The 27,529-nt window shown below is 39.8% G+C and overlaps 1 protein-coding gene across 1 annotated transcript in view; it reads right to left on the bottom strand.

The window, feature by feature from the left end:
* The window catches only part of MLLT3 (myeloid/lymphoid or mixed-lineage leukemia (trithorax homolog, Drosophila); translocated to, 3), a gene marked incomplete at its 5' end in the record, with an annotated part of 35,278 nt that extends 12,173 nt beyond the window's left edge, over positions 1 to 23,105 (bottom strand). The window contains 4 exons of the mRNA XM_009084971.1: positions 516 to 615; positions 2,160 to 2,292; positions 5,681 to 5,759; positions 22,497 to 23,105. Coding sequence (XP_009083219.1) covers positions 516 to 615; positions 2,160 to 2,292; positions 5,681 to 5,759; positions 22,497 to 23,105 — 921 coding nt within the window. The remainder of the gene's footprint in view (positions 1 to 515; positions 616 to 2,159; positions 2,293 to 5,680; positions 5,760 to 22,496) is intronic.
* Between the last annotated feature and the right edge of the window lie 4,424 nt (positions 23,106 to 27,529).

Below are 27,529 nucleotides of genomic sequence, written 5' to 3'. Positions count from 1 at the left end.
AGATGAATGAATAAACTCCTGAGTTTAATGTGAACTATGTCTCCTGTTAATACTAACCTAAAATGCATTTATGAATCCTGAATCACAGAATCATAAAACCATCAAGGTTGGAAGAGACCTTAAAGGTGATCAAGTCCAACCATTAACCTGGCACTCTACTGTAACCCCTAAACACTAAACCATATCATCCATCACCAGATCCAGACACCTCATAAACACTTCCAGGGATGGTGACTCCACCACCTCCATGGACATCCTATTCCTGCACCTGATGAGCCTAGCAGTGAAATTTTTTTTTCTTGTATCTACTCTGACTCTCCCTTGTCTCATCTTAAGGCCATTCCCTCTTGTCCTCTCGCTGTAGGCATGGCAGAAGAGACCATCCCCCACCTCTCTACAACCCCCTGTCAGGCAGTTGTAGAGAGCCATGAGGTCACCCCTGAGTCTCCTCTTCTCAAGGCTAAACAAACCCAGTTCCTTCAGTCACTCTTCATAAGACACGGTCTAGACTTTACCTGGCTGTTGTTGGTTTTCAGTAAGGATGGTGCTGGTTCATGACGTCGAGGTGAGGAATTGGAACTGCTATCACTGTCACTGCCATCACTCAGACTAACCCTATGGAAAAAAAAGAGCCAAAGGATTATACCTTGAGACAAAGGTCTGTCAATAGAAGTGAACCAAACTTGTACTTTGAGGTAGAGACTTAGAATGATTAATTCCTGCTAACCAAGCTATGATTAATCACGATCACATGGAAGAGAGGCATCTGAGCAGGGCTGCACTCAGGAAGAAGCCCTCTGTAGCACAGAGAAGGAGGCTGCCTGCCTGCACTTGGCTGAGAAGAAGCATCCAGTTAACAGCAGCTAATGTTACAGGAATGGTTAAATAGCAAGAACGTTAAACTGCTGCTCCCGACTGAATTAGTCCATAGCTCAGTTCACAGCTATGTGGAAGTAGGAAAACGGTTTCTAGAGATACCTTTCTGCTCTTCTAGAAGTTTTCTAGACAGTTGTACTTCCCACCTGTACAAGTATTTCACTGAAAAGTTCCTGGTTTCTTGTCATAAATAACACACCTTTTTCTGGCTAAAATTGAAAAACTTAGCATCTCAGTAAAGGCCACGTGAAAAAGCCCAGCTCACTTGTCTTTTACTTAGGAACAACAGGGAATATTTTTTTGCTGAAGAAAAAGATATTAGCTATTTGGGATAAAAAGAAGGTAGAGAAACATCACCTTAATTAAGGTTTCATTATAAACCTGAAATCAAATTGCCTCACTTGGAGACAAGCTGAGCTTGAAACAATCCTTTACAAAATCACTGGCACAAACAAGTTCTCAAACTGCTAGTCTTCTTGGTCTTTTCCTCCTTGATTGCAGCTCCTAAAGTGCATCAGGGAAGCAGCTGACATTCATTAATGTCTTCCTATTGCCATCCTATTTAAGAAGTAGCTGACACTGGCACTCAGATGCTGTGCAGGAACTGCAAAACCCTCAGAATCAGATAAAGAACCTAGTATGAAAATTGTTTGAGAGAGACTGTTTCAGGTTTTCCATAACCTTCAACATCATTAGGATGGAGCTTCAAGCTGCCCAATGGATGATTTTTGGAATGCCTCTGAAGGTTGCATAGGATGCAGAAGCTTTTTTAATAAAGTAGCTTCTGTGACAGATGTTTGCTTTACCTTCTGATGCACTTTTACACATTATCTACTGCATGCAGTGGAGAAATTACTTGAAATTCAAATTTCATTGATTCTGACCCAATTTAACAATCTAATCTAAAACTGGTAAGCAGAGAGCTCTGGTGATGATGCTATGTATAGAATAGCTCATCTGGCAATTGAAGGACTTAATTTTCACTAATTTATGCCAGAAAGTAATTATGACTCCTCCCCTCAAGTCAACGGCATGAAACCAAGGACAGTCAAATGAATGAGGATCATCGTAACCATATGGATTAGTACAGGAAGAGCTTGTATCAGAAATGGCTAATTCTGTTAGTTTCAGAACAGGCTCTTTTACCTTCATATGCTTTAAAAAGAGTCTGAATTTTCTGCCCAGTTGCTACTCAGCACTCTTTGAGAAGATCAGACCCCATTTCACTACTGACAAGAACTTTGTCTTGACCGCCAGGCTACTAGCAATCACAAGACACTCACCTGCGACTCCTGCTTCCTCCTCGTGTATTTACAGGTTGTTCCAACTCAGAATCATTGTCCTTCTCATCTGCTTCATCTGATTCATCTTCATTATCGTCTGAATGCAGATCTTTCATTATAGACCTCAATGGACCTGAAACAAAATACACAATGAAGTTCACTTTGCAGTGTTTTGGGCAATTCACCCAGCCTTGTGGATGATAAAAAACTACCCTCCCCACACAGTGTTGAGAGGGAAGAATCTTAAACATTAAACAAATGAAGTAATGCACTGGGGGCTTATGCTGCAGGGACTTATCCATGAATTATTCACTCACACAAGCAACTCAGCTTGAATAAACTTACTCATGACAGTGAAGCAACTCATATGTTCAAGTATGTGAACGATCAGGCCCCTGGACCATAGCTGAAGTAAGTAAAAATGCCATCTTGCCAGCAGCAATTGACTATTACTGTATTACTGCTAGAAGCACAATTACTTTGCATTGCTGGGGTTTAGCATTTCTTGCCCTCTCGAAGGGTATTATATGTGAGTAAAGATCTACAGAGGCATATTCACCAGTAATAGTACATTTGTTAGATTAATCCATGTACTGAGAAGCTGGGTCTAACAAATCATTCTGTCCACCTCGTACTGACCAAGGCAGTCTTTGTCTCCTTGTTTTTTTAATGTATTTCCCTTAAGCTGTTCCTGTTATTTCAGGGTCAATTTCAGGTCGAGCCAAGCACTTTGCCAATGTTGATATGGTCAAATCCCACCCAACAGCATATTATCACTTTTCCTGTATTAACAGAAGGCACAAAAGTTAACTTGCTCACAAAACTGCATTAAACTCAGTTTGGGGTTTGTTTTGATTTTTACTCTATTTTGCTGTAAGAGACAGTTACAGAAAGAGAAATATATTTAATATATCTAGGAAATGTTAAACTACAGCTGCTTGAAACAAGAATGGGCAAAAGCAGCTTAGAAGAGGGAAGGAAGCAAAACTGATGCCACGAGACATCCAACTCTGAAGTATAACCCATCTGAGACACACAGCAGAAAGTAAAAGCAACAGCAATGGCTGTGGGAACAGCAATTACTATAACAGTTGTGTAATTCCTTCAGCCAAAGAAATACAAAGCACTAACATGACCAAAGCGAGCCTCAGAGATGAAGCTTTCAGCTCTATTTGCTCATGGGGAAACTGAGCCAAGGAGTGTCTTCCCTGGTCACTGTCGGCAGAGAAGATAGACCTTTGTCAGTCAGTGCCATACATGTAACAAAGATGGTATGTTCCTTCATGTAAGGAACAGCTTTATGGACTATTCCAGACCTAGCAAGATTCAGGCCACAGGCATTTTAACTTGTTTTGTGCAAGTGACCTCAAAGCCAATATTGAGATTGATTTCTCACTAAGGCTGCACTAAACCTTTGTACATTGGGACAGTTTGGGCAGGTTCAGAGTAATGGTTTCTTTTCTGTTCCCACAGCCTAGGGAAGAAGACCCGGTAGCACTGATGGGCAAATTTCAGGGTGACCAGACATCTGTATGGGTGACAAGGAAAGGGGAACTATATGGAAGTGCTTCTCATCCGTGCAACCACTGCTGATCTGCAGAAGCAGCTAAGCTGCGCTCCATTTTCTATTCCTGTTTGGATCTCAGCTATTTGCAAATGACAACTTGTAATCTGACCAAATAACTAACCATCTGACCCTTGAAGGTGGGAAAGGGCTTTTATAGGAGAAATAATAAAAAATGAACTTGGACTCCTGAGATACATCCATCACCAACAGTCCCATAGACATTGAACACCCTGTCATTCAGACAAGTTCTCTTAGTGTAGGATCATGTTTGGCAGTCTGCCCATGAGCAAGTTTTCTTGGTAAGGAAACAGAAATATCAGAGTAAGCCTCATGGACAGAAGAACTTGAAGAAACTTAGGTTAACCCACTGCTTATGCAAAAAGAGGTGAAAAATGTTCATGCTGTGGTTTTCTGACACTCGAATAAGCACTGGAGTTGGAATGCAACAGAAAATGTGCAATGGCCCTAGCAAGTAACTTCTAGTTATGGGAAAAAGCGTGGGTTCTGACCAGAGAGCAACACTCAAAGTGAACATGCCACTCTATGCCTGGTGCTTCATACCTTGAATGCACAAATGCATGGCCAGGGCAACAAACACATTTAGTTAACTACAGCTTCTGAAACTCCCAGAAAGAAGCAGTAAACACTATTTACTGTGGCAAAAAAAAAAAAGAGAAGATGTATATACCACTTGTACTTCAGAGCTGTTCATGTAAGAGGAAAAATCTCACATCTATTCCAGAGAAGGTATAAAGAATGGAAAAACAACCTGTGATATGTCTTATGACTTATCTGATCCAGAAAAGTTAGATGGGATCAGAATGCTCAGAAGAAATGCTAAGTCAACAGGTTTTTGTCCAGCATAAGGTTACGGATACAGAAATGGGTATCCAGCTCTTTTGGCTTGTAATGGACAGTTCACACCACCAACGAGGTTTTTCATGAGAGTGAAAATGGGGTTTCAGCACAAAGTGCATCTGTTTATCTTCAGGTAAAAATCAACCACAGTTTATTTCAGCTCTTGCTTTCCTTCACCTGGAGCCACGATGTCAGAAAACACTGGAAAATCAGAACCAGCCACCTACTGAAAGGCAGTGGGACAGATTTGCATCATGCATAGATCTATTTAACAGCAGTCTGGCTGAGGCACTAATGTATTATCATAACCGTAAGTCAAGTCTGCCATTGAGGAATACAAATGTATAAAACAAACACAGTTTTGTTTAGTCAAAGGCTGTTTTTTTAATGTTTCTTATCCAAAGAACAAAACAAAAGCTCATTAGGAACATATCAGCTGTACAATCTTATAAATGCAAGGAAAGAAACCAGGCAGGAACTAAGTAGTTTAATAGATCATGTAGAATGAATCTCAGCTTATTTACAGAAAACATGCCTTGGCTAGGTCTCCAGGAAGAAAAATGCATTCTTTACTGAATTCCAAGTAAACTGTAATTACTAGCCAGAAAACCAAAACTTGGAAGTCTCACAACCATCCTCCCATGCCATGTACCTAAAGTAAATACTCTTTGCCTTAGAACTTCCCAACAGTATGGGAAAATCACTGCCCACATGGGGCCACATACAAACACTCGTGGACTTCTCACCAGAAGCCACACATTTCCAAGGTTTCAGGTGGAGCTAGGTGTCATTCTACCTAACCCTGAAGAAGGACAACTCAGAAACAGAAGCTCATTTGACTTCAGCATCTGTTAAGTGGCTGGCATGCCTTTAGTCCTTCAAAATAAACAACCTTCACACCCTTTTCTCAGACACAGTTTCTCCCCTTTTGTTTTGCCCTTATAGCCACATCTGAAAAAAAGTCTCTAAAACAAAACTGTGGCCAGTTCAGGCAGTGAAAGACAGAAGAAAAGCAGTAATGAGATGCCACCAGATGTGTTTTTATTGGCCCCTTCATTTCACACATTCCTTTCAATTTCTTTTCATTTATCTGTACCTTGTTGTCTGCTGTTTTGAGATGGTGTAAAACTGGAACTGGAACTGGAGCTGGAACTGGCAGGACTGGGCTGTTCAGACTTAAAAGGGGAAAAAAAAAGAAAATAAATAACATTTTAAGAAACATTTTTTGCCTAAAACTCTTACTGTTACTTACTGCCCAAAGCACGCTGTCATGAAAAGAGAACTGTGGAACAGAATAATACTCAAAGATCTTTATCTCAGGTGCCAGTGAGGCAAATATTCTGGAAATTGCTATTGCACTCACCGTACATACATACTACTACATCATGTCCAGTTCTTTGCTAAAGCCAATATCCTGACAAAAAGTTTCCAATGCCTTGTTTGAAAGGCTATACAACATGAGAGCCTAAATGAGTTTAGAACAGACCTAAGGCATCTCTGTTCCAAATTAGCAACGACCTAGTAGAATCAAAGAACAGAAGTCCTGAGCAGACCACATTAAATGCCAGAAAACCTCAGACAGTTTTCTTTCTTCTTCCTTAGAAAATCAGTCTTGAGATCGGGATTGAAAATAAACTTCTCTGCTGTTATTGGATTTCTCGTAATCCTATCATTTTCCATATGCATTAAACCCCTGCAGATTGTAATAGTGATTGAACCAGAAGGATTGCCTTGTTACAAAAAGAAATTATCTAGAATTTACTGGTTACAAAAGAGAAGTAGATTTTTAAAAGAGAGCTGTTAAATTCAGTGTACATCTTTTAACAAACAGTTCTATACACTCTTTTTCTACTATGGTTCAAAAGGTGCAAATTTCTCTCTAAAATTAATGAGAAAGGCCTATTACTTCATCTAAAAATACTGCATCATTCTTGTCATAGTAGTTATGGCTTATGAGGGTGGTACTGAGGAGTCCTCCCTCGTGCTGTCAGGTTGCAGATCTCCACATACTTTTTGTCTGTTTCTTAGACTCAGTGGCTTGAAGCGTGAGGGTGTTGGTTCATACTTGCACACTCATCTGCGTACATGAGACAGAGTACGGATCTGGTATGTGGGCAGAGGGGATGCTAACAGAAAACATGAAATAAGAAAGAAATGGCCATACAGAAGGAACCGTGAAAATCAGATTAGGAAGTAATGATCTAAACATCTACTATTGAAAAGAAAACCTGCTTACACTTTGAATTTTATACAGCTGTGTTATCATGATGTGTTATCCAGGCTAACAAACATCTTCCACCTCTCCTTGCATGTACAATAGCTCTCATGGTAAAGATAGAAGTAAATTGCTCTCAAAAATGACAGCAGTAATACCCAGTCTGTAAAACTCAGATTTCACACCCACAGAATACCTAAGCCCAATGGTTGCTTTTTCACCACAAATCAATCTATTGTTGCCCTTCATAATGAGCAGGCAGATTTACTGCCTTTTGTTGCCTTTTTCTCACAATGAGCTATGTCTATCTGGGCAACAGAATGCTTGAGAAAAACACCATTAACATCTGCTCTCCTTAAATCAACACCAGCTCCAGTTCTCACAGACACAGAGTCAAAATACAAACTCTGGACCTGACTGTGAGGTATATACTGCTTGTATACAACTGAGCCAATCCTGTGCAAGAAAACCCAACCCAGCCAACACCACAACCTGCTCTGAGTACTGAAAGAGATTCTTACTTGGTCCACTGCATCAGACCTTTTTGGAAAACACTGCAGCATTGCTTGATAATTACTCTGAAAATGAAGTACTTTTGAAAAATACCCCTTTTTTTGTCCTTCCTGAGTTTCTGTAAAATCATACAACATTTTTAGCTGCAAAATAATTATGACAACATGAAACAGACTGCAGTGATGAAGACAAGAGTCAGTGCAAACTTTAAAGACATGAATAAACTAAGTTCAGCCTTCCAGCTTGATGCTACCCTTAAACATCTGGCTTATCTGTCACTTTCTGCTTTTTGCAGTAGAATTACCAGCTGAGAACTGGTTTCTGCAGATTTCCATTAACTATTTTTCCTTTATTAATTTCAACACCAACTCTCACTTGTGTAAAGTCCATTCCCTTAGAAAAATAACAAGCAGTAAAAGACTGTTATATTGGGTTTAAAACACTTTCAAGTGCTAAAACTCTCGAAAAAAAAATCACACAGGACCATAGAATATGTCAATATTAAACTTCAGTACTTTCTTTTTGAACCTGCTTACTTGAAATGAAAAAAGGAAAAAGGCATTAACTAACCAAGTCACTATCACAGGAAAAAAAAAGATACACATATTAAAGAAGGAATGGGTAAAAATACATATAAAGTTGTTATAATATTTTCTGGATAAAAATTTTGCTCTGCTTTAGCAAGATCACTTTGAGAAGCCAAACCACAGGAAGTCCCAATGAAACACGTGATCATCCACACACTCTCTTTAAAATGGTTCTTAATGACTTTTGAAACAATTTACATCATTTCCTTAAACAGCCTTGTCTGAAAGCTTATTCCAAGAAATAAAGATTAGCATAAATATTCAAATTGTTAAGTATCAGCAATGAAACCTAGATTTTTTTAAACTGGGTGGGAGTGCACCCAGAGGAAACAGCTGCTTTTAACATAAGAGTGGATGTTATTAACAGAAGACACTTGCCTTTTCAGAAGAAACTAAAAATATGCCTTCCATATATGAATATGGATAGTGCTGACAGCACCAATGCTTCTACTTAACAGAGGCTGTCTTTCTTCACTTAAGCAATGCTTTTTGACAGTTTTACAGGCTCTTATCCCAATGACTTAGGTATTTATGGCTTTACTCACTTGAGCTTTCTGCTCTTATTCACTGGTTCCTAATCACCAAACAGATTTATTTTTTTTATGGGTCTGAAATTAGCTAAAGGGTGTCCTTCAACAATAAAAGTTCAAGAAAGTACCAGCAAAGAGCTTCTCTCATATGGCCTTTTCCTGTTTAACCAGTTCTCTCTTCCTGCAGACCAGCTAATGAGAGTATGGGCCCAAACTGTTCATTAGTGCAATGACCCGATATGATTTATTGCACTCTTAGACAGTCTATTTCATTTTAGTGCTCTCACACCGATGCACAGGAGACAGTGGCTTCTTTATTAGTCCTGATTGAGAGATTCTGTGCTTTGAAACCATTCAGCAAGATAAGGCACTTTTCTTTAGCTCAAGTTTTCCCTGAAAAGGTACCTTTTTCACCACCTCTAAATCATTTGGCTTCTGTCATTTCCAATCCTAGTGCAGCAATTCACTCTTGAGCTGACAACAGCTTTCAGGAAAACTCACCTGTTTGATACAGGATATAATAGAGTTGGGTTTCTAATAGCTCATGGTTGCCCCAGTTCATATAACTTCTTGGGGCTGTCCTGTGCAGGGCCAGGAGTTGGACTTCTATGATCCTTGTGTGTCCCTTCCAACTCAGGATATTCTATGATTCTATGACTCTAAAAATAACTCCCATTATTTCAAGCTACTTATTCATTCTTGCATTAAGAAATAGAAGACATCTGTATGTGGGTGACAATGTTTTTTCATGCCTTTCCTATTTTTTCCCATTTTTTGTGCAGAATAGTCTAAGGACTTACATTTCCTTGTGCTATACATACTGAAGAGTCTATACACTTGAAACTGCTTACAGCTGAGCATTACTTTCACTTTATTTTGTCCAAAGTTGGAATTTCAGGGAGGAGGAACATGTTCTCTCAAGATAAGCCTTCTTCTCTAACAGGACTCCTGTACTTAAATTTCTACAGTTTCTTAAGTGCCCTGCACTGACCATTGCCTCAGCTTTTAAAGAGTCATCCAACTCATCCATAGCTCACATGAGTTTTCCTCGGAAGACAAGGAAACACCTTCACTGTGAGGGTGACCAAGAATGGGCACAGACTGCTCAGGGTGGTTTTGGCATCTCCCTCCTTAAGAGATACTAAAAACCACATCTAGACAGGGTCCTGGGGACCTAGCCCTAAGTGGCCCTGGTTGATCAGTGGAGGTAGCCCATATGACAGTCAGAGGTCCCTTCCAACCTCAACCAGTCTGCGAGTCTTTGAATTTGAAACACATCCTTCATTTAACAAGTAGTATCCTGAAGAGACCTTACAACAACTGTTGCAACAGTTTCATGTGAACAACTGCACTAAATGAAGCAAGATTTGCATTTGTTAGAGATTATCCTACTGAAAACTGTATATATTTTTGAAAGAAAATCCCTTTCCTTCTACATTTATGTACATATTTTGTCTTAGCTTTAAAAATAAAAACTTTATTTGAGACACTGCTAGCATTAAAACTCATAAATACTCAAGGCTTAGAGAAGACTCAAGCACAGGAGACTGAGCTAATATGTGGCTAAAAAAATTCTTTTGCAGTACACTGTGCAATACAGTTGAAAGACAAAGCACTGGTGAAGGTTGGTAACCTGAAGGGATACTTTTGCTGAAGATATCTTACTGGTAAGGGTGAAAGACACACAGTAAAGCAGGCAAAAAAGGTACAGGAGAGAAGATTAAGGTTTCTCACATAAAGCAACTGAATAGTACAGTTTCCATGGATTTCATGCCTACTAGATAATAAGCAAACTAATGATAAAATGTGTACAGTCATGTGATTATGAACATGGTCCTTAACAAACTGAAAGAGGCAAATTGAGGGAAGTTCTCATCATATAACTCCAACCAAGAAGGATGAAGATTGTCCTGAATATGTAGGTAATGCTGGCAAAGACAGGGTTATATGAAGTCTTTGGCTTTTCAAAATTGGCACTCACAACTGTGTTATCTAGGCCACATTTCCCCAAAAATGTGTGAGAAGACATCGATGTTTGTGAAGAATTGATAAGCGTAAGCAGCACAACATGGGGAAGTTAACAGTTCTGTGTTCTATTAAAAGTCTGAATTATATGGGGGAAATTATATGGGGGAAAAAATGGATCCACTGATGGAAGATATGCTAAATAAATCACCTGTTTGAAGATTATTGCTTGTTTTGTAAGCTCAGTGACATGAAAGTCCTGTGGTGACAGAATGGCATCTGACCCTCCGCATTCTGTTAAATGTGGAAAGGCCAAATTAAGCTGGCAAGCAACACTCAAATACTGATTTTCTGAGAGTTTGACTTTACAATTTCTTAATTTTCCCTTAGAAAACTTTCACATATTCTATACACAAAGCTCTCTTAATCCAACAAAAGAGAGAAATGTTTTAGAAAGAAAGTCTAACCCTCACTTTTAGTCCTAGATATGAACCAGAAAATTCAGTCTAAGTATTACAGCCAAGGTGAGAGTTTCATTTGACTAATCTACATCTTCTGCTCTAATGGAATTAATAGCAAGGCTAGAAGATAGGTGGTAGCTGTTGTGGCCAGCCCCAACAGCTGCTGTGTTGGAAGCCAATACTTGCCAGTTCAACTGTGCTCTACTTTATCTATCAGCACTGAGAAAGATGGTGATGCACTCTCAGTTCACTGTTTGGGAAACCAAACAGACAGTTTGCTGTCACTTTTGGGGCAGCAGGAAGGTGGTTCACCTAAATTCTCCCAGATCTAGATTCTGATGTTAGAAATTCACGCACTCCTATTAACAAAGAAGCAGCTGGAGAACCATCTGCACGTAAAACTTCTTTTATGGGTGTTATTCTGCACTGTGGCACAATTCTACCCCATTAAAACTCTGGTCTTCTCAGCAGGTACTCACAGACTTTGCAAATTCACCGTAGTTCCTCTCTGTTCTTATGTAGTTCAGACTCTGTAGAACACTCCCAGCATGACTCTACACTAAAACTTTACTATGTGGAAATCTTGCCAAGGTCATACACACCAAGTAAATACAGAACTAAAGACATGAAAAAAATATGGGTTTTTTTTCTGAAGTCCTGCTGCAGCATCCCTTTGCACTGTCTTTGCTATTGCAGACCACTGGCTCCTAAGCTCCTAAAAAAATAACCCAAAATTTCACCATAAACAACAGAGAGATCTAGTGCAGCTCTTTGTGGGTGCTTGTCAGTTTTACAGCAAGCCTTAACACATTTACTTTTTCCTCAAACTCAACTGTTGGGATTGAAATGATTATGTGAAAATCTCAGCTTTCATTTATTGCACATTTCAGTTTTAGTAAAAAGCTGTTGAGAGAAAAATACAAAAATCCATAAAAATCTGTATCCCAAAAAATTCTCAAGTCTCTAAAATAAAACAAACCCCTCAAAGTACTTTTCAAAATGTCATAATTCTTACCCAATCTTGTGATACTGTAGACTGAACAATGATTTTTAGATGTCATATTTGGCACCAGAACACTCTGCACACATCTTTCTCTATAGGTATTTCTGAGGCATCTGGCAGTATGGTTCCTAAGCACCCACTCTATGATAATATTATCATGCATTTCTCTAGTAGTTTTCACAAAAGATCATGCATATTATATACACACAGGCTATACAATGCTGGTTCTCCAAGGAAAAAAAAACAGAACAGATTTCTATTGTCTTACTGGTATTTTACTATTTACAGCTGACACATCTGCTTGCTGCAACTTTGCCTACACATATACTTTGACACAAAAAAACCCTACAAAAAGTAATATTCATTTAAAGCTCCTTATCTCTGCTTTGCAGATTTAAAATAATTTTTTGATAGCGTGATGTGCGCTTTACATTATTAGAGAGTTTTGCATCTGTTTCTTAAAGTAGTAAGACACTAACACAAGATAAAGACAATATCTTTCAAAAATAAAAAATGCTGACACTTGTTTATATTTTAACTACATTTCACTCCAGCCATTATAAGGTAGTGTAATGTAATGCAATTGATAAAGGTAACTGATGTTATTAAAAATACTGCTTTATAACCATATTATTTGAAACACTGGCTAAATTAAGATCTCATGTAGGTCAACCCGGATCAATGTTAAGTTTTACAGTGTTCAATGGATCAAAAAGGCTGCATATAGCACATGTAAATCAAATTGAACCATCTTATCTACAATCTACTCCCTCAAGCTAAAAGTGTAACATTTAACTTGAAAATTATTTTTCTACTCCTAATGGTCCTCTCTGACCATTGCAAACTTAGGTCAGCAAGAGCACCAAGAGTGGCTTCCTCCTTTGGCCTTGAATCTGTCTTTCTCTTCTTGAACCTGAGCAACTTTACAACTAAATTGTTGTTGTTCAGAATATTCAGACCATGGCTCAATGTTCCAGCCCACTTGTGATATTTTAGTTTTCTTGTGAAAGACACAATGCAACAAGCACCATGTCCTCTTAATCCGCAGAATAAAGCTACACTGTGTTAACTAAACTGCATTAAAGCAGCATGGGCATGTATTAATACAATGCAAGAAACTAAAATTGTCATAGCCTGTATCTACTTATTTTCCTGCCATGGTTTGGACTGTACTACTTTTGCAGCTGATAGTTTGAATAATTAAGCATGCACAGGTTACTGATATGTAATCTCCTCCCACTATTTAGGTAACAGCAAAAATACCACACACAGAGCAACAAAATTATTTGATTTACTTCTGTCCTAATCAAAACTGCTCACCAATGGCATGAATTTTGCAATGGTTTCCTGATCAGGGTAATCAGTGTTGATGCACTGATCCAGTTACTGCTGCCCCTAGTCCTGTCATCCCCATACGTGTGAGTAATCTTTCCTCAGGGAGCTCAGGCACTGGCAGAGCTGCCTGATAACTTCAGTAACAAAACATGGCTCTGCTGCTGATGGGGTATATATTATCGGTCACCTTTAAAGTTCCCTTTAATGTCACTCCCAGGTGATGATACAAGTTTCGTGGATATGTAAACAGATACTGTGAAGTGCAAATAGCTCCATTTATCCTTATCTTCTTACTCTCCTATCTGAAACATTAATTCCTACAACACAGAACATCATTTCCCTCACATCTGCCAGATGCCTTCAACACAGTTAGTACATAGTAAGCAATTCCTTCATGGAAGGTCAGATATCATAGAATCATAGAATCAGTCAGGTTGGAAAAGACCTCAAAGATCATCAAGTCCAACCCTACCGTGGTCACTAGACCATGGCACTAAGTGCCACATCCAGTCTCATCTTGAAAACCTCCAGGGACGGTGAATCCACCACCTCCCTGGGCAGCACATTCCAATGTCTGATCACTCTCTCCATAAAAAAATCTCTTCCTAATACCTAATCGAAACCTCCCCTGGCAGAGCTTGAGTCTGTGCCCTCTTGTCCTCCTGCTGGTTGCCTGGGAGAAGAGACCAACCCCCACCTGACTCCAACCTCCTGTCAGGGAGTTGGAGAGGGTGATAAGGTCTCCCCCGAACCTTCCACAGCAAGAAGAGGTAACATGTCTCAAGATCATTTGAAAAACCCTACACACATGTTCTGGACTCAGGTAGCCCTATCTGACTGTGCTGCACACATGTGCAAGGACTGTCATTTTTACTGGGATAAAGTCAGCATTAATTAGCAAATTTCTTGGTCCCTTCATAGCCACTCAGCATTACAACAAATAAGTCTGACCACCAGAGCTACAGGCACCTATTTGTTTTCAGCCCCAATGGGAACCAACAGCATGAGGTATTGCTGCTCAGAGAGAGGCACTAGGAACACCATTAACATACTCAACACCAGAGTAAACAGAAACTACACATTTCGGTCAGGCAGATAAAGATTTCTGTTTTCCAGGGAAGAAGCAAGTCTGCTTAGAGGCTTTCAGTAGAAAATGTTAGGGTTTATAGGAACTAATACCAACGAAGCTGAATGCTTTTCTCAAAGCTTTTTATTTGGTTGAGTATTTTTGTTTGTAGGAAGAAGTATGAGGAAATTAATTTTGCAACATATTTTTCTAACGAAAACATAAGCTATGCTAAGGTATTGACTAAGCCAAGTAAGACAAAACTACTGAATAATGACACAGTGAGTTAAAACAAATTCACACCAACACTCTTTATGTGTAAGTGAATGACAGATTTTCTACTGCCAGTATGGTGATGTAGGATCACCTCCAGTGAACGGTCAAAATAGTATTATAATTGGTTGCAGGCATGAGGCTTTCCCTAAACAGCAATGGCTTTCTGACATGCCTTGATTTTGCAGTGAAGGAGTGGACACTGTTGTTGTGAGACAACAGGCAGTCACACAGAGGGCAAGAAAGAACACTTCTGGGTTACACCTGCTTTCACTTATTCCCTCTACCAGGCTTACATGCACACTTTGATACTGGAAGAACAGTGACACACAGGCACCATCACCCTCCAGTTTGAAGCAGGCACATCGTGCCCACCAGGAACATCCCTTACCCATTCCACAACGTCCCCCAGCATTCCCCAGTGGTGTCACATCAATTACCAACACTCAGCACAACCCCACGGCTCCACTGAATGGCAATCCCTCATCAGCTGACAATAGACTGTCATACCCTTTGCACAGGCATGGTACATGATACAGGATACACTCACGGCAGTAGTGGGCTCAGGTGGCCTTTACCATGTCTTGGTAAAACTTCAGCTTCAGGAGATTACTGAGTTTTTTAAATGCAAGAGTTCATTTCCACACTTGTGGTCTGTCCTGGAGAATTCACATCACCATTGCCAGACTAGTTCTGAATGGGAAGTGCTATGAAAATTATGTAATGAATTTCATGGGGAGTTTTGCTGCAAACCTTCAAATGTACAAGAGTAAACCATGCCACTTTGCCAGAGAAAAGAACCATAAATTTGCTGGTTCCACATAAAAAATAAAAGGGCATAAAAGCCTTGGATAGATCTAACTACTGTAGACATAGTTAAACCATTCTAGCTGATAACTAACAGATGTTGGATTTTATTTTAATTACGTGCAGCCATTCTTCTGGATCACAACATAATTTATATAAGTAGATAAAGAAACTTCAAAGCAATGAAATCCATATCAAGAAGGCCTCATATGATTATGATTAAAATCCTGGGTTTATCTTGTTTTTGACTGCAATCCATCTTGGCCTCTCGAAACTGTCACAACTTTACTGGACTAGGCACAAAGTCCATTTTTGCCACTAAAGAAGGACTACAACTAAAAGTATTGTCACTGTGCATACCAAGTTAAAATCCTTACTTACTGCAGTATAGCAGGTGAATAGAATTTTCCAGGGCTGAAATATAGAAAATATGGCCCTAATCCAAAACTGCATTCATGCAAATATTTAATTCACAGGAGTAGTCCCCACTGAAATGGATGTAGCCAATACTTGCAAATAAATTAAAACACTGAAGACTGTACTAGTAGCCTAATAATGACTGATGTTATTTTCAACAGTCAAAATGTGGCACTGCCTAAAACTGAAAAAAACCTAACACTCAATACCGATGACTCTGCCTCAAGAATGCAAAATTTTCTGACTCTTACAAGATAACTTTTGCAACCTGAACATTTAACCATATCTACATAGTTTCTTTCCACTGTTTTATTTCTAAATCCTTAACATTATTGTCTGCCAGTGATTTCCAAACACACAGTGGTAACAAAACGATCTCACGTTAACACCTGAGCTTGCTGCCACAGACAACTACAATCTGTCTATGTTGCTGCTTCCTCACCCAGCAATGGTTCATCTCACCACATGCAGAGCAACCTAATATGCACCTAAGCTTTAGTGAGCAAAGGCAAAGCATTTTTCCTTGCATAGTAACATCTAATTAAAACAGGTGCAGTATAGCAGCTGAATGGTGCCATACTACAGTAGGTGCTGACAGCCATAGGGCATACTTGCACCTACTGCCACTTCTCTAAGGAGGTCTGATTATCTTTGGCCACTATTTCTCTGAGCACCTGTCTGGAAGGAAACACCTTGGACTGTATAGTATTTACCCACTGAATTACCTCCTTGGCATAGAAGTACTATGTGCAACAATACCACATGAGTGGTTGGCATGGTTTTAAGAGTAGCATTAACCCCTGGACTAAAAGCAACCAAAAGCACAAAAGCCCCGTTGCATTTAAAACATCAAGAAAAAAGTAAAGATTCTAAGAATATGACAGGCTGCAAACTCACAGGGCCTAGTCTGCAATGAAGGACGTGATCAGTGTCAACCCTGTTCTGCATCATTAAAGATCTTATCAGAGTCACACTTTCACACACAAAAAAATTAAAGCATAGCCTCTCTTTTTTTTTTTTTCTTGGTAACTACATGAAAAACTACTATCTAACTACTGCTACTTCTAATTTTAAATATTATCTGAAAAAGCTCTGCCTTTGGCTCCAAGCCCTGGCAGAAAGCAGGCTTTATTCAGCTAACGAGGGCCTGGAGGTTTTACAAGACCATGGGGGTTTTCAAAATGTTCTTCCACTTTTTTAACAGTCAAATTAACAGATCATGTGCCAGATTCAAAGTGGCATTTTATGAATCACTTTAAAAAAGGTACTCATATTCTAACTTTAAGACTGCTTTAGGACATGCAAGCAGTTAATTAAGTACAAATGCATAGTCTATGTGATCACTACTGTATTTTCATTGTTCTGTAAAGGACTTCCCCAGGAAGGAGCTGGGACTTTTTTCCCAAAGGCAAACGACCTGCTAATGTACTCTGCTCTTAATAACTAAAACTCCTTACCCCTAAGCTGTCACATTTTGCTAGCATGCATTTCTGCTCAGTTTGTATTTCCATAGGTTCCAACATGCCAAAAGGCTGCTACTATCACTAATGCAGACATATACAATTGCAGTGACATATACAGGCAGGTAGGGAAAAAACAATACATGCCATGGGCAAAAAAAAAAATAAAAAAAATAAAAATATCACACCAGAAGAAGAAATTCATCCAACAGAGACACATGCACTCTCTAAAAAATTCACCAAATCCCTGTCATGCATGGCAGTCTTAAAGAGTTGTTACTCAGTTCGCTGCAACTGGAGATACACTGAAAATATTTGTTAACACCTGAACAAGTAGTATCTGTCTTATCTCCTTTGTGCCTTCCTGCTGCAGCAACTTCACTAATGCACCATTTTTTACTCCCTATTCAGTCCAGCAAAACCAGTAATAACCAAACATGAAGTACCATAGCATCCCCTGTGCAATGGCTCCACTGCTCAGAGGGGCAGCTCCAACCACGGAAAATGCCTCACTCAGATCCCAAATTCTGTATTTCCTCATCTTACACACCAGTTTGCAGCTCACACAGATGAATGAGAACATAAACATATTTCATGATCAGATTGGTAGCAAAATCAAGGTCAAGTGCCTTTTTTTAAAAATCATGTTTCTGCACTGTCCCACACAGGAGGCAAAAAGGTTTTCTTAACTAAAACATCCTGTAATTGCATTTAAAAGAGAAATCTTTGGAGTTTCAAAGTGAGCTGGGCTAATATGTCCATGCCTCAACCAAACCACATAGCTGCATGCTGTCACTCTGTACTTTACTTTGCCTGCTTCATACCAAAGCCAGTAAAAGAGTTTTTCAGCCTTTATGTGTGATTTCTAACTGAATATACTACAAGTTGCTCCCAAATAGCCTAGTTCATACAACTCAAGAAGCCCAACACACTTTAAATCACAGCTGTATTTGAAAAATGATAGTCAACGAAGCAGTGTGAAGAGAAATGGAGACACTTGTTTCAATTGCCAACAGCTCAAATTCAAAATAAAATCCAAGTTAAATATAGCAGTGCACCATACTGCAGCATATGCCAAGCAGGCTATAGAGGAATGACCACACACGGTCTTATTCTTTAAGTCATGCACAGAAAGGCTATTAAACAAGGACAGAAAGTTTATCTCTAAGCTATTTCCCACTGAATTTTACAAAGGCATTGAGAATTCAAGAAAGGAACTGACTACAGGATATCAGAGGACAGTATCTGCCCCTGAAGCAGCAGCATGCTAACCTTTATGGATTCTGAAATGTGAATTTCAAAGGACAGCTCAGAGCATGGATTAGCCATTGACAGACATGCTCTACCACATGAAAAAGAATCCACGTCTCTCAGAGGGTGCTAAACCTCAATGTCCTCCACTTCGTGAAGGCAACAGCCAGTGTTTCAAGTCTGAATGCCCAGAACTGGGTAGAGCTTGATGACAATACTGAGAAGAGCTGAGCACACCTTGCCTTTCTGTCTGACATGGAAGTCCATTAATTGATGTGATACACTTCAATTCACTGAACAGGGGCTGTATCTAAAGAAATTTGGGGCGCAGCAGCACAGTCATTCTGTAGCACCTGCCCAGTGAAACAGCACCTCTGTTTAATGCTGCTTGTAAGCTTCCTTTACCACAAGGACTTCTCAGAATGTCATCTGTATTTTCAAATCACGAACTCAGCCTCAGCAATTGAGAAATAACCTTAATTCTGAAAACAGTCTTGGGTCTGACCAGCAACACTAAGAAATCTATTTTTGCAGGAAATTCTTGATTCTACATTGCACCTTTTGTTACAAATTTATCATATTTGATATGCAAAGTTATGCATATTTGCTAATACCAATGAAACGAACAATCACCGTTTCATGATGTGTATATGAGAATGAGACCATCTATTAGTCTATAGAGTGAGGAAACTACAAAATTCTTACCAAAGTTATTTGTAATTTCACTACAATTCATACAGCATTGGGTTTGAACTATGTCACAGATCAAACTGAAACTAGAAAAATGCACTTGACTCACAGTTAATATTGTTGTAGTACCCTAACAATTTTATTTTAGGCACTGATTTACAATGTGATGTATTATATGTAACCCGCATTTGCTGAATGAGGTATTGTGGTTTTGCTTTTGTAAAGCAGCTTTAGGAATAAATCTGGATACACTATCAAACATTCTCCCAAATAATGATATGTTCTTTGTTCATCAGTGCCATGACACCCACCACTGTAACTGCGCCAGAGTAAGAAATACCATTTGACTGAATTTTACAGCATATTATTGTGCCAGGACATGCCACTGAAGAATCATAGAATCAACCGGATTGGAAAAGACCTCAAAGATCATCAAGTCCAACTCTACCGTCATTACTAGACCATGGCACTAAGTGCCACACCCAGTCTCGTCTTGAAAACCTCCAGGGACGGTGAATCCACCACCTCCCCGGGCAGCACATTCCAATGCCTGATCACTCTCTCCATTAAAAAAATTCTCCTCCTAATATTCAACTTAAACCTCCCCTGGCAGAGCTTGAGTCTGTGCCCTCTTGTCCTCCTGCTGGTTGCCTGGGAGAAGAGACCAACCCCCACCTGACTCCAACCTCCTCTCAGGGAGTTGTAGAGGGTGATAAGGTCTCCTCTGAGCCTCCTCTTCTCCAGGCTGAACACCCCCAGCTCCCTCAGCCTCTCCTCATGGCACTTGTGCTCGAGTCCCTTCACCAGCCTCGTTGCTCTTCTCTGGATCAGCTCCCGCACTTCAATATTCTTCCTGAACTGAGGAACCCAGAACCGCACACCATACTCAAAGTGTGGCCTCACCAGCGCTGAGTCCAGGGGAGAAATCACCTCCCAGCTTCAGGCAATTATGTTGCATGATACAATTATGTATCATGAAGGCTTAACAGACCTGAAATAACTGTTAGCAAAAGCATTATCACCTTCTACCTTCCATTACTCTCCTGTAACATTGCAGCTTTTCACGTTTTTCTTTCTTAATACAATTATATTTATAGAACATACACCTTATAGACCTAGCTGTAGAATTTACTCCTTTCCCTAAAATGCTGAGAAACTTACCAACACATTCAAAGAAGTTCAAACTACTTTTTCCAACATACAGAATTGTGTCCATTACAGTGCTTGGACACCTTTGGTTAGGTTTTCTGGTTAAAACCAACAAAATGCAGAAGGAACAATGCTGTGGAATTCTGCTGACACTCATAAACCAGGCTGCCCACTCTTTTTCCCGCAGCACTACCAAGGGTGTGAACCCACAGGCACCTTAGGGAATTATCCCAGGTTTTCTAGATAGTTTTTCTTAACCTTAGGTGTATTATTGACTTTCTAAACAGTATCCAATCACTGACTGGAACGAGGCTCAGCCTGATTTGTTAAGGAGCACAGTCCAAAAGTGGCAGACATGCTTTTCACCCACCCAGATGGGGATCACACTGGCCTTCCTACTGAGGACCTATGTGTTCCATGCTCCAGGACATCAGTGTTAAAATACACACAAGCCCAGACCAGCAGGATTTGCTTCTCTTTGAGTGGCTTCCAGTAGTTTACCCCACTCAGTAACAGCTTCAGGCGGACCTAGAAAACCCTGAATCTGTATTTTAGCTTTAGTACAGAATTAAGGAACTCCTTAGGTCCTACTGGTCAGCTTCAGATGGATGATGAACAGCAGTGGAAGTGGATTTGTGTCAGCCTATGAAAAACATAGAGGTGTACCCGTTATACCATTAGTAGTGGGCCAGAGGCTGCAAGACAACAAACAGGGAAACACATACCAGCAATTAGAAAGGATCAGACTTAAAGCACCATCCATATCCTCCACATATCAGTTATCTGCAATTCGCTATGCAGTACACCTCTGTAGAGCCTGCATTTGTAAAATTCCAGTCACACTCCAGTTGCTCCTCTCAATTCTTCTGCCTTTGAAAAAAAAATGGAGAACCACTGCTGCCAGTAAAAGTGTATGTGCCACTACATGGCTCCTACTTGAATAAACAGGAAATCCAAAAACCTATTCTGATTAGCCAGCTATACTGAGGGTAGGTAGAAAGTCTTGAGGACAGCAACATAAATGAAAATAGAAGATTCAGCTTCTTTTGAAGACATTAACAAATAATTCACACCAAGGATGATAAGTGTGTACATTTTCATGTTTAGAGACAACAGACTATGTTTTAAGCCATAACAAGGATGACACCCCAACAACACTATCACCAGTGTCATGCTGTAAAGTGGAGCTTGTCCTATTCCATACCTTCTAAATGTTACAGCCTTTGCATGCCCTAAGGGACCAGTTAATAAAAGATCACTACAGAAGTAAATTACTTTCTACCTCATTGCAAGTTTCTACTAAGTAAAAACCTAATGATGGCACCTCCCCACAGCAGGGCATTTACTGTCTGTTCCACAGAGGGCAAGTAGGACTATGAATCTGATGGCAGTAACAGAGGCACCAATCAGAAAACAGAAACATTAGAGAATTGAATGGGCAAGGCTGGGAAGAATTTCTCCCTACCATGCACATTATCTCCATAAGCACAAATGATGGCACCAAACAAGGCTTCTCCTACTACACCCTTCCTTTTCTACTCATCTCTCTGTAAGAGATGCTTCTGAAAACCAAAGTTCACTAGGAGAATAATTAAAATCCTAATTATTGAGAGCAAACGATGCTTGAAACAGATGAGTAGGCATGGCAGACAAATATTTTCAGGAATGCAAGTTTTCATTAAAACGCCTTCCTTCTTGATTGCCTTGCTACTTTAGGTAGATTGTCCTTGTCAGAGTGAGATTCTATGAACTCCTCCACAATACTGGGTTCATTCACAGAACTACCTCTTTTAGCAAAAAAACCCCACGTAACTCTCTGATATAACTGCAACCCTTTCCTGGATTTACTGAATTCTCTAACACCTGGAAATAAAGAGTTAGGGTGTGAAACACAAGCATTTAAAACCATTTCCTCTTCTCTCTCAAGAACATAAAATACAAAAGAGCAATATTGTTTATAGCCATCTCCCTTATGCTCATTCATCATAATCTTGATAAATTGAGTAGACTTGAATAGGCAATACAATTCAACTAGAACATGCCTAAGTTTGAATACGGCCATCAGCATCCTTCAGATTGGAAAATCTGCCAATAGACAAGAGAAAGGAAGGAGAAAACACAAACACAGTTCACAATCGCATAGATCTGGAATACTCAACACATGTTAAGCAAAACCAAACACCCACCTACCTCAGATTTGGAGGATGTGTTTTCCTCCACATCAGAATCACTTGGATCTACAATATCATCAAACGGTGGCAGAGTAGGCGTCTTCCTTTCCACTGCATCACTTTCAATTTTAACTCTCCCCACCTTGATTTGGGATCTATCCTTTGTCTGTTTTTTGTCAGCTGAACAAGTAAGAATCAGTGGTGGTGTGCTAGAAAAACTTCTAAATAATGAATCTGAGCTGGGTTTTTTTCTTTTTTTTGCAGAAGGTTCATCAGAGTCTGGCTGAGAGGGCCTTTTTGTCAGAGTCTTCTTTTCTTGCTGCTGCCCACATGTTATGGTAAGGATGGGGGTGTTTTCAGATTTTGGCTCCTTGGACATGGGTTTGGGTTCCTTGAAGGCCATCTTAGGAACTACTTTTTCATCTTTTAGTGGTTTGTTTTCTTTGGGTTTCTTAGAGGATTCTTTGGAAGATTTGTTATGTTCCCTGGAAGGTTCTTTGAAGGCACTTTTATGTTCTTTTGAGTCTTTAGAAGTTTTTTCTTTGTGCTCCTTTGTTAACTTGTGGGTCTTTGAAAAACTGTTACTACTGCTGCTGCTGCTATTTGTGTTCAGAATCCTAGTTGGGTCCTGCAAAAAGGAGATGAAAAAATTCTACTCAAAAAAGAAAATACCTTTAAAGCCCCCAAAAGCAGCCACAATATGGACAAAGGAGTCATACGAAAAACTTGGAACTATAGGTGGGAAAACAGAAATACCTACATAAGAACAGATACAAACACCAATATTTTGGTCAAAATACCTGTTACAAACTGGTAGAACATGAGGAGTTACCACTGCTTATCAATATTTGCAAGACAAGTTAGTTTTTATCTCATGCTTTATACATGTTTTCTCAAGAAGCATCGTAAGATGAACATAAAGGCAGTTTAGGAAATGTTCACCATCCCCATTAGCTATCAGAAGAAAAATTGTAAGGTAAGAGGAAGATATGAACCATATGACATCAACAGAACTACTACAGGATCATAGCAAAACACGTGCTCCTGGATGACTTCTCTACTGTGATCCTCTGCCCAGCTTTTGCCAGATCCTTTTCATCATACGCAATAACAACTCTGGGTCCAGCCTGGCTATGGAGGATCTGACTGGACCAACAATAGTCAATGTCTTTTTATGGAAAACCTCCTTTACTAAAAACCTTCCTTCTTTGTATTTATCGTTGGTGTTGCTACTGAGTATTTGATTATGTTTTTAAATTCGGCTGTTGTGAGAAGTGTTTCTGATAGGGTGATGACTCAGAGATCCCATAAGACAGGCAAAATAAGGAGGAGCAGAGCAGCATCATTCCTCAGTTGAATCTGAGAAGCTGAAGTGGCAAGGAAAGTGGTGATCTGTAGCTGGAACCAGCAGTAAGGGAACTGGCAACAGAGGAACCATCCAGAATGGGTCATATGGGATCCTTTCTTCTGAGAATTAACACCTGGGAATTTTCAAAAGACATGGAGGGTCCCAGCCTACTTTCACTGAAACTGCCAGCAGTGGGCTCTCAGTATCTCAAAAACACCCAGCAGACTAACCGTACTGTTATACACACTAAACACCTGTAGCACTCCCTTCAAAATAAGCTTCATTTTTATACTGCTTGAAATTTGCAAAGTGACATTTCAATTTACAAGAACCTACAGTCAAGAAGTTTAAATTGCTTACTTTCTACCAAGCCGATTATAAGCATTTCTGTCTACATGCTGCCTAGCACCTGAGAAACTTCTAGAAAGAAACACTTCATTGTGTATTGCATATACCCATTGATTTCCTTTTCCTTTAGCTCAAACAGATGCGTATGTAGTAAAAGTGGTTATGTCTGGCTGCCTAACACTGCCACAGATTTACAGAACTGCAGAGGGGAAGACACATGTAGCTTTGCTTCCCCCTTACTCACCCACCTTTTACCCACATAGAGAGGACAGCAGGAGTGTGCTGGAAAGTGAAGGACCGAAGCAGGACATGCCCAGCCTCATCCTCCACAGGAGTTGACTGATTTTAAAACACTACACTCAGTAGAACTGCCCTGAAAAAAAAATGTCCAAGAAAACAAAGGAGAATTCACCTATTTAATGGAAATCGTGTCAATTGGAGGAGAAATTAAGACTAAGATGACATCCCCTGATCTGCTCCTTGTTGTTAGGTAACTACCTATAACTTGTTCAATCAGGATGTGTTGAGCCAGTGTTTTATGTTGTAGGACCTGAATGGTTTACACATAAAACTTGTGCAACAACTGCAGTATCTCCCCTCTCCTCTGTGGTAACAGGTGGAAGCAATTAAGTAAAAACAATTACTCTGAAATGTGATTTGCTTCTTGTTATCTTATTTACTAAAACACTGAGTTTTCACACAATGCTGCACAAGATTATTCAGTTGTGCTTTTTCTTCAGATGCTTCTTGTATCAGTACTGCAAATCTACTGAGTCAGATTTGGAAATCTAACTACAGATCTTTATAATATATATGCATCAATATTAATAATATGCAGAAGCATCAACAATGAAAAATAGTATAATGACATCTGAATGTCTGAACATAAGGCACTTACACATTTCCCAGGCCAAAAATTCAAAATAAATAAATAAATAAATGGCATTAATCATTCCTAGAGATGTTTTACTTCTGTCACAACCTTTCCTATGGTTTTTTTTCAAAACTGAAAAAAATAATAAAGTTGCCTATTTTGTTTGATGCAAGACCAGCACCAAAGGTTGACACATAAACTAACTGTTAATGCTTTTAGCTTCACATCTTGTTCTACCATGCCAGAGCTGTAAGAGTTGCCCTGGGAAGGAATGAAATATGTGCCATTACTAAACTAGATGGGAGTCCTTATCTTTCCTACTGGTCTCCTTATCACATTATTCTAAATTGCTTCAATGGAGACTCTTATTTTACAGGTTTTCCAGCAGGTCCTGGGGCACAGTAGTATTAAAACCAACAGGAACTTGAGGTCTGTCTTGTCTTTTCAGTTTTAAAACCAGACTTCTTTCCTCTTCCTACAACATGGAAGTTGATACTTGATAGAAACCACAGTACAAGTATATGATGTACTTACGATACTTATTTATACACCCCTCTCACAAGCTCTCTTAGAGTTACCATTTCAGTAAGACAGCCAACCTATTGCTTTTGTATTTACATTCATTCTCTAAGTAAAAAAAGTATCTTTTCTTCCTTCCTAAATTTCTGCAATGACCCAGACAGAAGCCAACAATGACATAGAGCAAACAGTAAGAGGAACACAAAATGTGTAAGACAGAAAAAGAAGTCAAATCATACTACTAAATGACATCAAACCTAATGATGAACATGGAAGGCTGGTGGGCATAAAAAGTGGCTAACTGTTCATATCATGGACAGATCGCATTGAAAATCAGAATGGACTTATAAACCATTTTCTTATTTATCAGAATCTTAACAGTGTGTTTAAATATTTCTTTTCTTTCCCACCTTTAAAAGTGTTGCAAGAAATAAGAGTAAATGAAGAATTTATAAAAAGAGGGACAAATAAAGGCTTTTCTCAAGTTCATGTGAAAAACTGAGATCGTGGAGTTTTGACAGGTAATACAGTTGCACAGCATAGCTTACATTTGTGTATTCATCAAATATTGAAGCAACCCAAGTGAATGCCACATTTTGATACACTGCATAACAAACACCAAAAAAATCATCCTGAGGATCATATGCATCTTAAAATACCTGTAGATGTTCCCTTTTCTTAACCCAAGTAACACTATGTACACTCAGTACTTTGAGACACATAGTACTGCTCCAAGAAAGAAGCTAACATGTCTTAAAAAATATGTATTTTAGTAATCACAATAAAGAAAAAACTGTTCTACTGTGACTCAGATTTTGGCTAAAACAGCTCATGCTCAGGCCTGAGATGCATGTTCAGAGCAGAGAGAGCGTAGTGGAGGCAGGACAGGTGACAAGAAAGAGCTAAAGGTCCATTATGCTGCCATGATCACCTGAAAATTGCTGTCTCCTGCAGCCACCATCTTTGACAGTTTCATTTAAATCTGCTAACTTATAAAAATTACATAAACCAAAATTCCAACCTGGAAGGCATAAAACATTAGCTTCCCAGAAGAACTCCAGCTTTTGAAGTTGATTCAACAGCAGCTGGACTGCTTAGGTTTTCAGGCTTCCCACTGTGATACAGGAGATACCCACACTGTGACCAGAGGAGGAAGGATGAGCACTTGCACTCTCAGCTAGGTAACTAATTTTACTTTTTTTATGGCTCCCAAGCGCATGGATTAAGATCTACAGGTTATGAGTTAAGAAACTTTATTACTTGAGTGGTGAATGAGTGTATTCACATAATAGACAAGTCTGAGCAATGGGGAACAATCCTGTTTGTTGTGTGGGATCCCACCCACGGGAGACAGCCTTCCTTGAACTTCTCCAACATGGGTCCTTCCCACAGGCTGCAGTTCCCCATGAACTGCTCCAATGTGTGTCCCCTGTGAGATCACAAGTTGTGCCAGCAAATCTGCACCATGACAGGCATCTCATAGTCACTGCCTCCCTCAGGCATCCACCTGCTCCCATGTGGGGTCCTCCACAGGCTGCAAACGGATCTCTTCTCCATTGTGGACTCATCCACAGATCACAGTCCATTCAACTCAAGTTCAGACTGGAGTTCCAGTCTCTCTAGTACAGCAGCATGGGAACAGCATCAATGCCCTGGTCATGGGTCCTTCCCACAGGCTGCAGTTCCCCATGAACTGCTCCAATGTGTGTCCCCTGTGAGATCACAAGTTGTGCCAGCAAATCTGCACCATGACAGGCATCTCATAGTCACTGCCTCCCTCAGGCATCCACCTGCTCCCATGTGGGGTCCTCCACAGGCTGCAAACGGATCTCTTCTCCATTGTGGACTCATCCACAGATCACAGTCCATTCAACTCAAGTTCAGACTGGAGTTCCAGTCTCTCTAGTACAGCAGCATGGGAACAGCATCAATGCCCTGGTCCTCTGCCAGCCCAGGTGCATCC

Source organism: Acanthisitta chloris, unplaced genomic scaffold (assembly GCF_000695815.1).
Source record: "Acanthisitta chloris isolate BGI_N310 unplaced genomic scaffold, ASM69581v1 scaffold18211, whole genome shotgun sequence".
NCBI lineage: Eukaryota > Metazoa > Chordata > Aves > Passeriformes > Acanthisittidae > Acanthisitta > Acanthisitta chloris.
Note: the sequence above shows the minus strand (reverse complement) of the source record. Positions and strands in the feature narration are given on the sequence as shown.